This window comes from Crinia signifera, chromosome 2, assembly GCF_055691185.1.
Source record: "Crinia signifera chromosome 2, ASM5569118v1, whole genome shotgun sequence".
Classification (NCBI taxonomy): domain Eukaryota; kingdom Metazoa; phylum Chordata; class Amphibia; order Anura; family Myobatrachidae; genus Crinia; species Crinia signifera.
In genome coordinates this window covers 7,103,632-7,119,195 of record NC_139218.1, presented here as the reverse complement: position 1 = coordinate 7,119,195, position 15,564 = coordinate 7,103,632, and the positions used below count along the sequence as shown (strand labels likewise).

Here is a 15,564-nt window from a genome sequence, read left to right as displayed (position 1 = left end):
TCGAACTAATGACCTGTCGAACTAATGACCTTTCGAACTAGAATCATGTCGACCTTTTCCCATGTCGACCTAGAGTCATGTCGACCTTTTAGCATGTCGACCTAATGGATTCGACCTAATGACTTTCTACCATAATGCAGTAGACCAAATGACCGCATCCCGGTGGCGGATATGCGGATTAGTAAAGAGTAATCAATTCTGCCTTTACAAATGGAATTAGCATTGCAGACAATTATAGAAGTAATTACTGTTCTGGCCGCTGGTATGCCGGCTTGGGTTTCACGCATCACAGATACTGTATCTTGTCTGACGAATATGCTAATGATTGGGGAACTACCTTCAGAATATCAAGGAGTCATGGAGACATTGTATAAGGTTATAGGGGGATAGTCACAGGGTGCTATGTCCATAGGACTGTCCTTATTCTTCATAATTCTACTCAAATTCTCATCTACAAACAATCAGTTCTCGCTAGATTACTGCAATCTACACCTTTCTGGCCTAAAACACTCCCAATTCTTACAGCTCCAGCCTATCCCAAAATCTGCTGTCCATCTCCTTTTATTCTCTTGACATTATAGCTCTGTTGCCCTCTCCAGCAGTCAGCCCACTTGCACTATCACACTCAAGTTCTCACTCAATTACAAATGACCCTCAGCGCTCCTCATAACATCTCCCTGTTTATCTCCTCACTGCTCATCCCTACATCTTCAGCCTTATCTCTTTACCACTCCTATCTACATCTCCAGCTTCATCTCCGTCACTACATCTCCAGGCACCACTCCGCCCTACTGTACATCTCCAACCTTATCTCTTCACCACTCCTACCTATATCTCCAGCTTCATCTCCTCCCTACATCTCCAGGCACATCTCCAATCTCATATCTTCACCACTCTTACCTATATCTCCAGCTTCATCTCCTCCCTACATCTCCAGGCACAACTCCGCCCTACTGTACATCTCCAACCTCATCTCTTTACCACTCCTACCTATATCTCCAGCTTCATCTTCTCCCTACATCTCCAGGCACATCTCCAATCTCATATCTTCACCACTCTTACCTATATCTCCAGCTTCATCTCCTCCCTACATCTCCAGGCACATCTCCACCTACGGTACATCTCCAACCTCATCTCTTCAACACTCCTACCTATATCTCCAGCTTCATCTTCTCCCTACATCTCCTCCCTACTGTACATCTCCAACCTCATCTCTTCACCACTCCTACCTTAATCCCCAGCTTCATTTCCTCCCTACATCTCCAGGCACATCTCCTCCCTACTGTACATCTCCAACCCCATCTCTTCACCACTCCTACCTTAATCCCCAGCTTCATTTCCTCCCTACATCTCCAGGCACAACTCCTCCCTACGGTACATCTCCAACCTCATCTCTTCACCACTCTTCCTTAATCCCCAGCTTCAACTCCTCCCTACATCTCCAGGCACAAATCCGCCCTACTGTACATTTCCAACCTTATCTCTATACCTCTCCCTACATCTCCAGGCACATCTCCTCCTTACTGTACATCTCCAAACTCATCTCCTCACCACTCCTACCTATTTCTCCAGCTTCATCTCCTCCCTACATCTCCAGGCACCTCTCCTCCCTACTGTACATCTCCAACCTCATCTCTTCACCACTCTTACCTATATCTCCAGCTTCATCTCCTCCTTACGTCTCCAGGCACACCTCCTCCCTACTGTACATCTCCAACCTCATCTCTTCACCACTCCTACCTATATCTCCAGCTTCATCTCCTCCCTACATCTCCAGGCACAACTCCGCACTACTGTACATCTCCAACCTCATCTCCTCACCACTCCTACCTATTTCTCCAGCTTCATCTCCTCCCTACATCTCCAGGCACCTCTCCTCCCTACTGTACATCTCCAACCTCATCTCTTCACCACTCTTACCTATATCTCCAGCTTCATCTCCTCCCGACTGTACATCTCCAACCTCATCTCTTCACCACTCCCTATATCTCCTCCTTACTGTACATCTCCAAACTCATCTCCTCACCACTCCTACCTATTTCTCCAGCTTAATCTTCTCCCTACATCTCCAGGCACATCTCCTCCCTACTGTACATCTCCAACCTCATCTCTTCACCACTCCCTCTCCTCCTTACTGTACATCTCCAAACTCATCTCCTCACCACTCCCACCTTTATCTCCAGCTTCATCTCCTCCCTACTTCTCCTCCCTACTGTACATCTCCAACCTCATCTCTTCACCACTCCATATATCTCCAGGCACATCTCCTCCCTACTGTACATCTCCAAACTCATCTCCTCACCACTCCTACCTATATCTCCAGCTTCATCTCCTCCCTACATCTCCAGGCACGTCTCCAACCTCATCTCTTCACCACTCCTACCTGTATCTCCAGCTTCATCTCCTCCTTACGTCTCCAGGCACATCTCCTCCCTACTGTACATCTCCAACCTCATCTCTTCACCACTCCTACCTTAATCCCCAGCTTCATTTCCTCCCTACATCTCCAGGCACATCTCCTCCCTACTGTACATCTCCAACCCCATCTCTTCACCACTCCTACCTTAATCCCCAGCTTCATTTCCTCCCTACATCTCCAGGCACAACTCCTCCCTACGGTACATCTCCAACCTCATCTCTTCACCACTCTTCCTTAATCCCCAGCTTCAACTCCTCCCTACATCTCCAGGCACAAATCCGCCCTACTGTACATTTCCAACCTTATCTCTATACCTCTCCCTACATCTCCAGGCACATCTCCTCCTTACTGTACATCTCCAAACTCATCTCCTCACCACTCCTACCTATTTCTCCAGCTTCATCTCCTCCCTACATCTCCAGGCACCTCTCCTCCCTACTGTACATCTCCAACCTCATCTCTTCACCACTCTTACCTATATCTCCAGCTTCATCTCCTCCTTACGTCTCCAGGCACACCTCCTCCCTACTGTACATCTCCAACCTCATCTCTTCACCACTCCTACCTATATCTCCAGCTTCATCTCCTCCCTACATCTCCAGGCACAACTCCGCACTACTGTACATCTCCAACCTCATCTCCTCACCACTCCTACCTATTTCTCCAGCTTCATCTCCTCCCTACATCTCCAGGCACCTCTCCTCCCTACTGTACATCTCCAACCTCATCTCTTCACCACTCTTACCTATATCTCCAGCTTCATCTCCTCCCGACTGTACATCTCCAACCTCATCTCTTCACCACTCCCTATATCTCCTCCTTACTGTACATCTCCAAACTCATCTCCTCACCACTCCTACCTATTTCTCCAGCTTAATCTTCTCCCTACATCTCCAGGCACATCTCCTCCCTACTGTACATCTCCAACCTCATCTCTTCACCACTCCCTCTCCTCCTTACTGTACATCTCCAAACTCATCTCCTCACCACTCCCACCTTTATCTCCAGCTTCATCTCCTCCCTACTTCTCCTCCCTACTGTACATCTCCAACCTCATCTCTTCACCACTCCATATATCTCCAGGCACATCTCCTCCCTACTGTACATCTCCAAACTCATCTCCTCACCACTCCTACCTATATCTCCAGCTTCATCTCCTCCCTACATCTCCAGGCACGTCTCCAACCTCATCTCTTCACCACTCCTACCTGTATCTCCAGCTTCATCTCCTCCTTACGTCTCCAGGCACATCTCCTCCCTACTGTACATCTCCAACCTCATCTCTTCACCACTCCTACCTATATCTCCAGCTTCATCTCCTCCCTACATCTCCAGGCACATCTCCTCCCTACTGTACATCTCCAACCTCATCTCTTCACCACGCCCACCTATATCTCCAGCTTCATCTCCTCCCTACTGTACATCTCCAACCTCATCTCTTCACCACTCCCACCTATATCTCCATCTTCATCTCCTCCCTACTGTACATCTCCAACCTCATCTCTTCACCACTCCCTATATCTCCAGGCACATCTCCTCCCTACTGTACATCTCCAACCTCATCTCTTCACCACTCCCACCTATATCTCCAGCTTCATCTCCTCCCTACTGTACATCTCCAACCTCATCTCTTCACCACTCCCACCTATATCTCCAGCTTCATCTCCTCCCTACTGTACATCTCCAACCTCATCTCTTCACCACTCCCACCTATATCTCCATCTTCATCTCCTCCCTACTGTACATCTCCAAACTCATCTCCTCACCTCTCCTACCTATATATCCAGCTTCATCTCCTCCCTACATCTCCAGGCACGTCTTCTCCCTACTGTACATCTCCATCCTCATCTCTTCACCACTCCTGCCTATATCTCCAGCTTCATCTCCTCCCTACATCTCCAGGCACATCTCCTCCCTACTGTACATCTCCAACCTCATCTCTTCACCACTCCTACCTGTATCTCCAGCTTCATCTCCTCCTTACGTCTCCAGGCACATCTCATCCTTACTGTACATCTCCAACCTCATCTCTTCACCACTCCTACCTATATCTCCAGCTTCATCTCCTCCCTACATCTCCAGCCACAACTCTGCACTACTGTAAATCTCCATCCTCATCTCTTCACCACTCCTACCCATATCTCCAGCTTCATCTCCTCCCTACATCTCCAGGCACATCTCCTCCCTACTGTACATCTCCAACCTCATCTCTTCACCACTCCCACCTATATCTCCAGCTTCATCTCCTCCCTACATCTCCAGGCACATCTCCTCCCTACTGTACATCTCCAACCTCATCTCTTCACCACTCCCACCTATATCTCCAGCTTCATCTCCTCCCTACTGTACATCTCCAACCTCATCTCTTCACCACTCCCACCTATATCTCCAGCTTCATCTCCTCCCTACTGTACATCTCCAACCTCATCTCTTCACCACTCCCACCTATATCTCCATCTTCATCTCCTCCCTACTGTACATCTCCAAACTCATCTCCTCACCTCTCCTACCTATATATCCAGCTTCATCTCCTCCCTACATCTCCAGGCACGTCTTCTCCCTACTGTACATCTCCATCCTCATCTCTTCACCACTCCTGCCTATATCTCCAGCTTCATCTCCTCCCTACATCTCCAGGCACATCTCCTCCCTACTGTACATCTCCAACCTCATCTCTTCACCACTCCTACCTGTATCTCCAGCTTCATCTCCTCCTTACGTCTCCAGGCACATCTCATCCTTACTGTACATCTCCAACCTCATCTCTTCACCACTCCTACCTATATCTCCAGCTTCATCTCCTCCCTACATCTCCAGCCACAACTCTGCACTACTGTAAATCTCCATCCTCATCTCTTCACCACTCCTACCCATATCTCCAGCTTCATCTCCTCCCTACATCTCCAGGCACATCTCCTCCCTACTGTACATCTCCAACCTCATCTCTTCACCACTCCCACCTATATCTCCAGCTTCATCTCCTCCCTACATCTCCAGGCACATCACCTCCCTACTTTACATTTCCAACCTCATCTCTTCACCACTCCTACCTGTATCTCCTCCCTACATATCCAGGCACATCTCCTCCATACTGTATGTCTCCAACCTCATCTCTTCACCAATCCTACCTATACTGTATCTCCAGCTTCATCTCCTCCCTACATCTCCTCCCTACTGTACGTCTCCTCCCTACTGTACATCTCCAACCTCATATCTTCACTACTGCTACCTATATCTCCAGCATCATGCCTTGTCCTGTATTTAACATGTTATTGTACATGATAAGAGATGACATCACAGTACAGGTCACTGACACCGCCTATGTGACACTAGACATACAGATACCAAATATAAGCCATGTCCTGTATGTAATGTACATGATAAGAGATGACATCACAGTACTGTCACTGACACCGCCTGTACTATGTGACACCAGATATACAGATACCAGATGTAACGATCAGATCAGGTGATCAATCAAATAAAGTATGCCTCCTGTTATGATTATCTGTGAGATCAATGTACTGTATGTCGGATATTGTTTGTAAAATCACGTCTGCTATTATTATGTGGGAGATCAGGGCATGTCATGTAGTATGTGTGTAAACTTAATGTGACCCCTGCAGAGTGTAAGCACTGTGGACATTCCCTCAGAGTGACCATCTGTGGACTTCTCTGAAGTTAGGCTGTCAGATAGGAGACCCCTCATAAACCAGATTTTTATTTTTTGGGGGGGGGAGGGGGGGGGGAGCAATAGTGTCTGGGCAACAGGCCAAAGGTGCTCTGCCACTCCACTAAATTACCTCTTATCACTTGAGGAATGTGTAAAATCCACTTCAAAGCAGTGGACCAATTCTTCTTTTATCCAGGAACAAGTTTCAGCGAAGAAATGGTCAAAATCCCAAGGGTGGGAGGGATGAGGGAGCCTGCAAGTATAACTAAACCCTTCTCCCTATACTTAATGTCACTACTTGGGGGTACAGTAAACTGGCTGTAAGCGACCGGAGATTTCTTGTTGAGACCCCCCCACTACAGAATGAGAATTTGGGTGTAAGATACAGTTCTGTCACTCCTTTTTATTTCTGAATTGCATTTCTCTTGTGTGTGCGTTTAAAATCATTGTAATATCTTGTAACCATGTTTTATCACTAAAGCTCTGTAGTATTTCTAGGAATAAATCATATATAATTGTCAATTCTGATTTTGTGATTCTTAGGATCCTGTAAGCCAACGGAGAGAGCATTACCATTTTTATACTGCATTGTGCGGTCAGGTGCGAGCCAAGCCGCTCCTTGCGCAGTTTCAAAGCGCTAAAGTCAGGCTTTGGCTGGTGGCAGTGTACCTCAAAGAGTGGACCCGAGTGTCCAAAGTGAACCCCAGTCACGGACGGAGCTGCTCCGATTGACGTATTGGAGCAGACGACCGGTGTGACATCACAGTATAGGTTACTGACACCGCCTGTACTATGTGACACCAGATATACAGATACCAGATATAAGCCGTGTCATGTATGTAATGTACATGATAAGAGATGACATCACAGTATAGGTTACTGACACCGCCTGTACTATGTGACACCAGATGTACAGATACCAGATATAAGCCGTGTCATGTATGTAATGTACATGATAAGAGATGACATCACAGTATAGGTTACTGACACCGCCTGTACTATGTGACACCAGATATAAGCCGTGTCATGTATGTAATGTACATGATAAGAGATGACATCACAGTATAGGTTACTGACACCGCCTGTACTATGTGACACCAGATATACAGATACCAGATATAAGCCGTGTCATGTATGTAATGTACATGATAAGATATGACATCACAGTACAGGTTACTGACACCGCCTGTACTATGTGACACCAGATGTACAGATACCTGATATAAGCCGTGTCATGTATGTAATGTACATGATAAGAGATGACATCACAGTATAGGTTACTGACACCGCCTGTACTATGTGACACCAGATATAAGCCGTGTCATGTATGTAATGTACATGATAAGAGATGACATCACAGTACAGGTTACTGACACCGCCTGTACTATGTGACACCAGATATACAGACACCAGATATAAGCCGTGTCATGTATGTAATGTACATGATAAGAGATGACATCACAGTATAGGTTACTGACACCGCCTGTACTATGTGACACCAGATATACAGATACCAGATATAAGCCGTGTCATGTATGTAATGTACATGATAAGAGATGACATCACAGTACAGGTTACTGACACCGCCTGTACTATGTGACACCAGATATAAGCCGTGTCCTGTATGTAATGTACATGATAAGAGATGACATCACAGTATAGGTTACTGACACCGCCTGTACTATGTGACACCAGATATAAGCCGTGTCATGTATGTAATGTACATGATAAGATATGACATCACAGTATAGGTTACTGACACCGCCTGTACTATGTGACACCAGATATACAGATACCAGATATAAGCCGTGTCATGTATGTAATGTACATGATAAGATATGACATCACAGTACAGGTTACTGACACCGCCTGTACTATGTGACACCAGATATACAGATATAAGCCGTGTCATGTATGTAATGTACATGATAAGAGATGACATCACAGTATAGGTTACTGACACCGCCTGTACTATGTGACACCAGATATAAGCCGTGTCATGTATGTAATGTACATGATAAGAGATGACATCACAGTATAGGTTACTGACACCGCCTGTACTATGTGACACCAGATGTACAGATACCAGATATAAGCCATGTCCTGTATGTAATGTACATGATAAGAGATGACATCACAGTATAGGTTACTGACACCGCCTGTACTATGTGACACCAGATATACAGATACCAGATATAAGCCGTGTCATGTATGTAATGTACATGATAAGAGATGACATCACAGTACAGGTTACTGACACCGCCTGTACTATGTGACACCAGATATACAGATATAAGCCGTGTCATGTATGTAATGTACATGATAAGAGATGACATCACAGTATAGGTTACTGACACCGCCTGTACTATGTGACACCAGATATAAGCCGTGTCATGTATGTAATGTACATGATAAGAGATGACATCACAGTATAGGTTACTGACACCGCCTGTACTATGTGACACCAGATATACAGATATAAGCCGTGTCATGTATGTAATGTACATGATAAGAGATGACATCACAGTACAGGCTACTGACACCGCCTGTACTATGTGACACCAGATGTACAGATACCAGATATAAGCCGTGTCATGTATGTAATGTACATGATAAGAGATGACATCACAGTACAGGTTACTGACACCGCCTGTACTATGTGACACCAGATATAAGCCGTGTCATGTATGTAATGTACATGATAAGAGATGACATCACAGTACAGGTCACTGACACCGCCTGTACTATGTGACACCAGATATACAGATACCAGATATAAGCCGTGTCCTGTATGTAATGTACATGATAAGAGATGACATCACAGTACAGGTCACTGACACAGCCTGTACTATGTGACACTAGATATACAGATATAAGCCGTGTCCTGTATGTAATGTACATGATAAGAGATGACATCACAGTATAGGTTACTGACACCAGATATACAGACACCAGATATAAGCCGTGTCCTGTATGTAATGTACATGATAAGAGATGACATCACAGTATAGGTTACTGACACAGCCTGTACTATGTGACACCAGATGTACAGATACCAGATATAAGCCGTGTCATGTATGTAATGTACATGATAAGAGATGACATCACAGTACAGGTTACTGACACCGCCTGTACTATGTGACACCAGATATAAGCCGTGTCATGTATGTAATGTACATGATAAGAGATGACATCACAGTATAGGTTACTGACACCGCCTGTACTATGTGACACCAGATGTACAGATACCAGATATAAGCCGTGTCATGTATGTAATGTACATGATAAGAGATGACATCACAGTATAGGTTACTGACACCTCCTGTACTATGTGACACCAGATATACAGATACCAGATATAAGCCGTGTCATGTATGTAATGTACATGATAAGAGATTACATCACAGTACAGGTTACTGACACCGCCTGTACTATGTGACACCAGATATACAGACACCAGATATAAGCCGTGTCATGTATGTAATGTACATGATAAGAGATGACATCACAGTATAGGTTACTGACACCGCCTGTACTATGTGACACCAGATATACAGATATAAGCCGTGTCCTGTATGTAATGTACATGATAAGAGATGACATCACAGTATAGATTACTGACACCGCCTGTACTATGTGACACCAGATATAAGCCGTGTCCTGTATGTAATGTACATGATAAGAGATGACATCACAGTATAGGTTACTGACACCGCCTGTACTATGTGACACCAGATATAAGCCGTGTCCTGTATGTAATGTACATGATAAGAGATGACATCACAGTATAGGTTACTGACACCGCCTGTACTATGTGACACCAGATATAAGCCGTGTCCTGTATGTAATGTACATGATAAGATATGACATCACAGTACAGGTCATTGACACCAGATACAGGGGGCAGTACGAGGGTCTTACTTGCTTTGTGTGAGGTCCACCACGATCAAGTCCCTCTCCATCAGCACAACCACAGCGTACGGCTCCTGGAACTCTACAAATACAAGTTTGCAATCAGAGCTGTGTCTGGACCGGAGCTTGTTACATAGTAAATTTACCCTAGGGATGGCCATCGTTGCCATTGCCATCGATGGCCATTCTGCCACTGACCATCGATAGTGCTAAACTATGCAATGGATGACCATCAATATTTTTACATATCAATGGTCATCCATTGTGTTTCATTGATTTGCCTGTGGGCCAATAAAAACACGGGGGGCAGAGCTTCTCCTACAAATCAGAACGTCTGTCTGATGTGATAATCTCCAAATGCACACAACCAACTGAAATGCAGTTTTCACCATTGTGCAGACAATTATCCCAGGTAGGCCTAATTCCCCTTTTCCTCCAAAATCCCAGGTCAGACCACTGCAGTGTATTCCCTCCCAGCGTCTTCTCTGGTGACATCAGATACCAGAGCCCAGGACCAACCAATCAGCAGCTTTTTGGAAATTCCCAGGACGAAAGTCCTAGGTAAGAGCTGCTTCCACTGCAGCTCACCCAGGGAAGACCCACTAAAATCCCTGCTTGTGACCAGGGTAAGGGTTCAGTTTCCACCTTCGGTAGGTGAGTGTTCATGTGACAAAACCTGGGATCTTCATGTCAGTGGAACAGGGTATTAGGCTAACATCACACTTGGGGGCTGTGAGCAGGACAGACAGAGCCGGGTACCGCAGATAGTGTATGCCCATGTGGACTGTGGGTATACGGTCATACAGGTATAGCGCAACGACAGTAAGTGCACACGGCGAGTCCTTGCTTACCGTTTGGATACGGCGTCTCACACAGCGTCATGAAGTCCACGATGGGGTGGTCCATCTCCAGCACTGTGATCGCCTTCCCATGCATGATGGTTAGGCTGGGTCTTCTGCTGGCTTTATCATAGGACAATCCGCCAGAGAAGATGATGAATGGCTCGCTGCAAGGAGAAGGCACGGCAGGTGTTAGTGTGCACACATGGCACGGCAGGTGTTAGTGTGCACACATGGCACGGCAGGTGTTAGTGTGCACACATGGCACGGCAGGTGTTAGTGTGCACACATGGCACGGCAGGTGTTAGTGTGCACACATGGCACGGCAGGTGTTAGTGTGCACACATGGCACGGCAGCATGATTCCATGAGGGGGAAGGCCACGGTTCCATGAGGGGGAAGGCACGGTTCCGGGTAGGGGGAAGGCACGGTTCTGGGAGGGGGAAGGCACGGTTCCGGGAGGGGAAAGGCACGGTTCCAGGTAGGGGGAAGGCACGGTTCTGGGAGGGGGAAGGCACGGTTCCGGGGTGGGGAAGGCACGGTTCCGGGGTGGGGAAGGCACGGTTCCGGGGTGGGGAAGGCACGGTTCCGGGGTGGGGAAGGCACGGTTCCATTAGCAAAATAGGGCCGCCAGCTGATTTAAAACGCTGACATCTTCGACTTTATGGCCTCATTTTTATGCATGGGTACAGGAACGTTGAGAAGTTTATATATCGACAACATAAAAGTAAGCGCCCGTAGGAGATGTTGGCATTTTTTTTTTTAAATTCTCCTGCTACCCAAAATCCCTCCACCCCTGCAGTTTCCGGGGCGTTAGGGAGACCCCACTTGTACCCCAACTTCTGCCCTTGATGGACACTGAACCAGCCCTATTGAATACACTACCACTCCATTCAGTATTGTGGGAAGCATTGTCCGGAAAACCTCCAGTGACCGTGGAGCTTATTCCACCTGACTCCAGGTCACCTACTAGAGAGGATCCATCCAAAACACCTATTGGAAGCCCCTTTTCCACCCTTAGCCTATTGGGACTGATCTCAATCCCCTTATTGATCTGAGAGGACCAGACAACTGTGGATGCCAATTGGGCCATTAGGAATACAGCCTCAATCTTGACCAAGTCATTCGATTGGCAGGAGGACTTCCATCCAACAAGGTGGCCTACACCAGAATCTATGGACTGGTAACTATACCATCACCTATACATCATTTTGTAAGAAATGACTATCTTATTATAGGGCAATAGGAACAGGTCCATCGGGATATGGTCATTGGGTCTACAGCAAGTTGGACGACAATCATTAGGTCGACATGGGGATACGTCGACATGGGTCTAGGTCATCATGGGTTTAGGTCAACAGGTCATTAGGTCGACAAGCATTAGGTCGACAGTTTCTAGGTTGACAGTCAAAAGGGGTTTTTCACTGTTTTTTTGAGCCGACATGTGCTGACAGGCGGTATTTCATGCCCTACCATCCACTAGGGCGTGGTGGGAGAATAAAATAGTGTGCCCTTTAGCAGCGAGGCACCGTGCCCGAAGCATTGCGAGTGAAGCATTGCGTGCGGTGCACTGGAAACTGTGTCCATGTCGACTGTGTCGACATTCAGGTAAAAAAAAAACCAGTGAAAAAACCCCATGTCGACTTTTTGACTGTCGACCTAATGCTTGCGTCAACCTATTGACCTGTCGACCTAACCCCATGTCGACCTAGACCCATGTCGACCAACTACATACGTATAGTCAGTACAAAGTGACATGTTTTTATTTCGTGTCCATTGCATGTAATTGCTTATAGCGAAGTATTCAGTGTATTTTATTACCATTGTTTTGTAAAGATCATACAATTTCCTACAATAATATGTAACGATTAATATATGTCGTCACACTCCTATAACTAACATACTAGCGCTGCCAGGAACCTCGTGTTCATCTCTGTTTCTAGTCACCGGGCACGACTAACCCGACATTGCAGCTGCTGTGAGGGTCCCTTTCGTTAGCCCCCCCCCCACCCCCCCCCCCCCCCACGGTGTCAATCCTATCCCTTCCCAGGTGTTAAGGCCCTTGAGCTGCCCAGGACCGTCACGGTCGTCAGGATTGCAGAGGGTCAGGTGTGATGCACTCAGGACCACAGGTCGCATTGCACCCGCTGTCATTCACCTGCAATTTGGGTACAATCACATGTAAATCTCCCAGTGTATGTTGGCCATTGCAACCAATCAGAGACTACTTGTTTATTTAGCACCTTCTAGCAGATAATCGATAGAATCCGATTGGTTGCTATGGGCAACAGAACTCCCACCTGACAGCGTAAGAGGTCATGCTGAGCCTGCTGTCAGCACAGCACATGCTGTATGTGTGTGCTGCTGAGATTACAGTCTTTAGCGTTTTCTTTCACCCTTCTCTAAACATTTTGTGGGCATGGCCTAAGTGCGGGAGGTGCCCACACCCCCTCACTTAGGCCACGCCCCCCAAATTTTACCGGGGCCCAGCATTCTTCTCAGCTTCCCTGCCGGTAACACACACACCTACCTATTCTTACAGGTCCGGTATTCCACCTTCAGGATGGGTTTACAGGATTCCGGCTTCCGCCCATCTCTCGGAGCTTTCCCTATAACAGACAAAAAACGGGCGTTATCACCCACCTGCGGTACGCCCCCGGGGTCAGCCTCAGGAGGAAAGGTAACGGCGATGGCTGTTGGAGACAAGGGTGTTGCTATGGGCAACCAATCAGATCCTATCTATTATGCTAAATAAATAAGTAGATTCTTATTGGTTTACCAAAGCAACATCACACCTTCAACAGATCTCCCATCTTAGTGCATGTCCCCCAAGAGACCCCACTTATGCCCCCTTATTAGGGTTGACTGTATTTAGGTTGACATAAAACATGGCTGAGGATGACGGGGTCAGAAGGTTGACACAGGCATTACGTTGACAATGGGAAGTTTGATGGTCAAAATTGTCCCCAAATGTTGACAACATGGACACCGCGTCCCCTCGCATGGCTTAGTGGATCGTAGGGCATGACATACCGCCTGTCGGCACATGTCGGCTCAAAAAAAAAATGTAAAAAGCTCATGTGAACCTTTCCATTGTCAACCTAGTGCTTGTGTCAATCTAGTGCTAGAGAAGACTGAGGATTGGGGGAGGGGCTCACTGTTATCAGTCATTATCATTGTGGGGCAGATGTACTAAGCCTGGTGAGGTGATAACACAGCAGTTAGTCAGCCCCAAACAGCCAGGGTACATACTGGGTTTGGGAATTGACAGTTAGGAGCTGTCCCAGAGTGTTATGTCAGCAGGCGACAGGCGGTTACTGACACTTATTTATCAAGGAGTGACATTCGTGTTATCACTCCTTACTAATGATCCAGCCAATCAGCCCCTAATACCCCTTTCACACTCGCAGAGCCGGGTCATACCCGGGACTGTGTTTCCGGATGCTTCCCAGGAATGTACCCTTTCACACTGGCCACCCGACCCGGAATGAAGTCGGGCAGGTGGTGTCATCTGGAGGCTTGGCCAGGGCGGCGCAGGGAGGTGTCAGCACCTCCCAGCGGAGCATTTTCACTGCAGTGGCCCAGAATACCTGTTCACACTGACCGCATCCCGTGTCGATTCCGGGTTCTACCCAGGTCAGGACCTGGGTAGAAATCCCAGAATGCTGAACACAGGATATTCGTCCAAGACCCTTTCACACTGCGCTAAATCCCGGGTTGATGCGCCTTCATGTGCAAAAACCCGGGATATTTTTGCAAGTGTGAAAGGGGTATGACTGTCATGTGTTGGAAAATGACATTTGGGGGCAGTTTGGCTGGAACACCAATGATAACAATATGACTGGTTGATAAATCTGATCACTGCGCGCTGCCCGCCTCCAGGGCCACGTTATGGGAAGGGCGTCAGTTTACCATCCGTGGCCGACCTTCATAGTGACCGTACCCTATACTTGTATGGTGAGTAGCCGCTGCTGCCCCCCCCCCGCCAATGTTCCGGACACGCCTGCATTGTCCAGACTTGCCCTCGCACTGACATCCCCCGCAGGTCCTTAGACTTTAAGGGGTCGTGCATGCGGCGCAGATTATAAGAAATCCCGATATAACATATTACAATACTTTAATGTCAGAAGCTAAATCCGGCCATAGGCACAGTAAATAGTTTCCTTAGGGCCTGATTCAGCAAAAGTGGATTTTCTTAATGGACAAAACCATGCTGCACTGCAGGGTGGCAGATGTAACATGCGCAGAGAGTTAGAACTGGGTGTTTTATTGTTTCTGTGCAGAGTAAATACTGGCTGCTTTATATTTATACTGCAATATAGAGAAGTACAACCCCCCCCCCCCCCCCCCCCAAATGTAAATCTATCTGCACCTGTTACATCTGCCCCCTGCAGTGCAGCATGGTTTTGCATGTGAACCAGAATCAGGCCCCTTTATGTAGAATGCGCTCACCATGGGGGGTCGTGACCTGGAAGGGTCGGGCGGGGTTCTTCACATTCCACACCGAGAGGCTGCCGTCCGAGTGGCTGCACATGAACTGCCGGCCTTCATGGTGCCAACCTATAGAGTGGATGGCCTGCGGGCACAGAGGGCATCACGTAATCATGTAATACACACAAGCTGACGAACATGAAAAGAGGTGCTGTTTCCCATAGCAACCAAACAGGTTCTGTCTATCATTCCTCTTTTGCATCCTAGAAAACGATAGACAGCATCGGATTG

General features: G+C 47.2%; 1 protein-coding gene across 1 annotated transcript in view; it reads right to left on the bottom strand.

Moving 5' to 3' along the window:
- STXBP5L (syntaxin binding protein 5L) overlaps positions 1 to 15,564 on the bottom strand; it is a 370,406-nt gene that overhangs the window by 198,628 nt on the left and 156,214 nt on the right. The window contains exons 8-11 of the mRNA XM_083170643.1: positions 15,295 to 15,418; positions 13,373 to 13,451; positions 10,856 to 11,010; positions 10,014 to 10,086 (exon numbers count right to left, since the gene is read on the bottom strand). Coding sequence (XP_083026769.1) covers positions 10,014 to 10,086; positions 10,856 to 11,010; positions 13,373 to 13,451; positions 15,295 to 15,418 — 431 coding nt within the window. The remainder of the gene's footprint in view (positions 1 to 10,013; positions 10,087 to 10,855; positions 11,011 to 13,372; positions 13,452 to 15,294; positions 15,419 to 15,564) is intronic.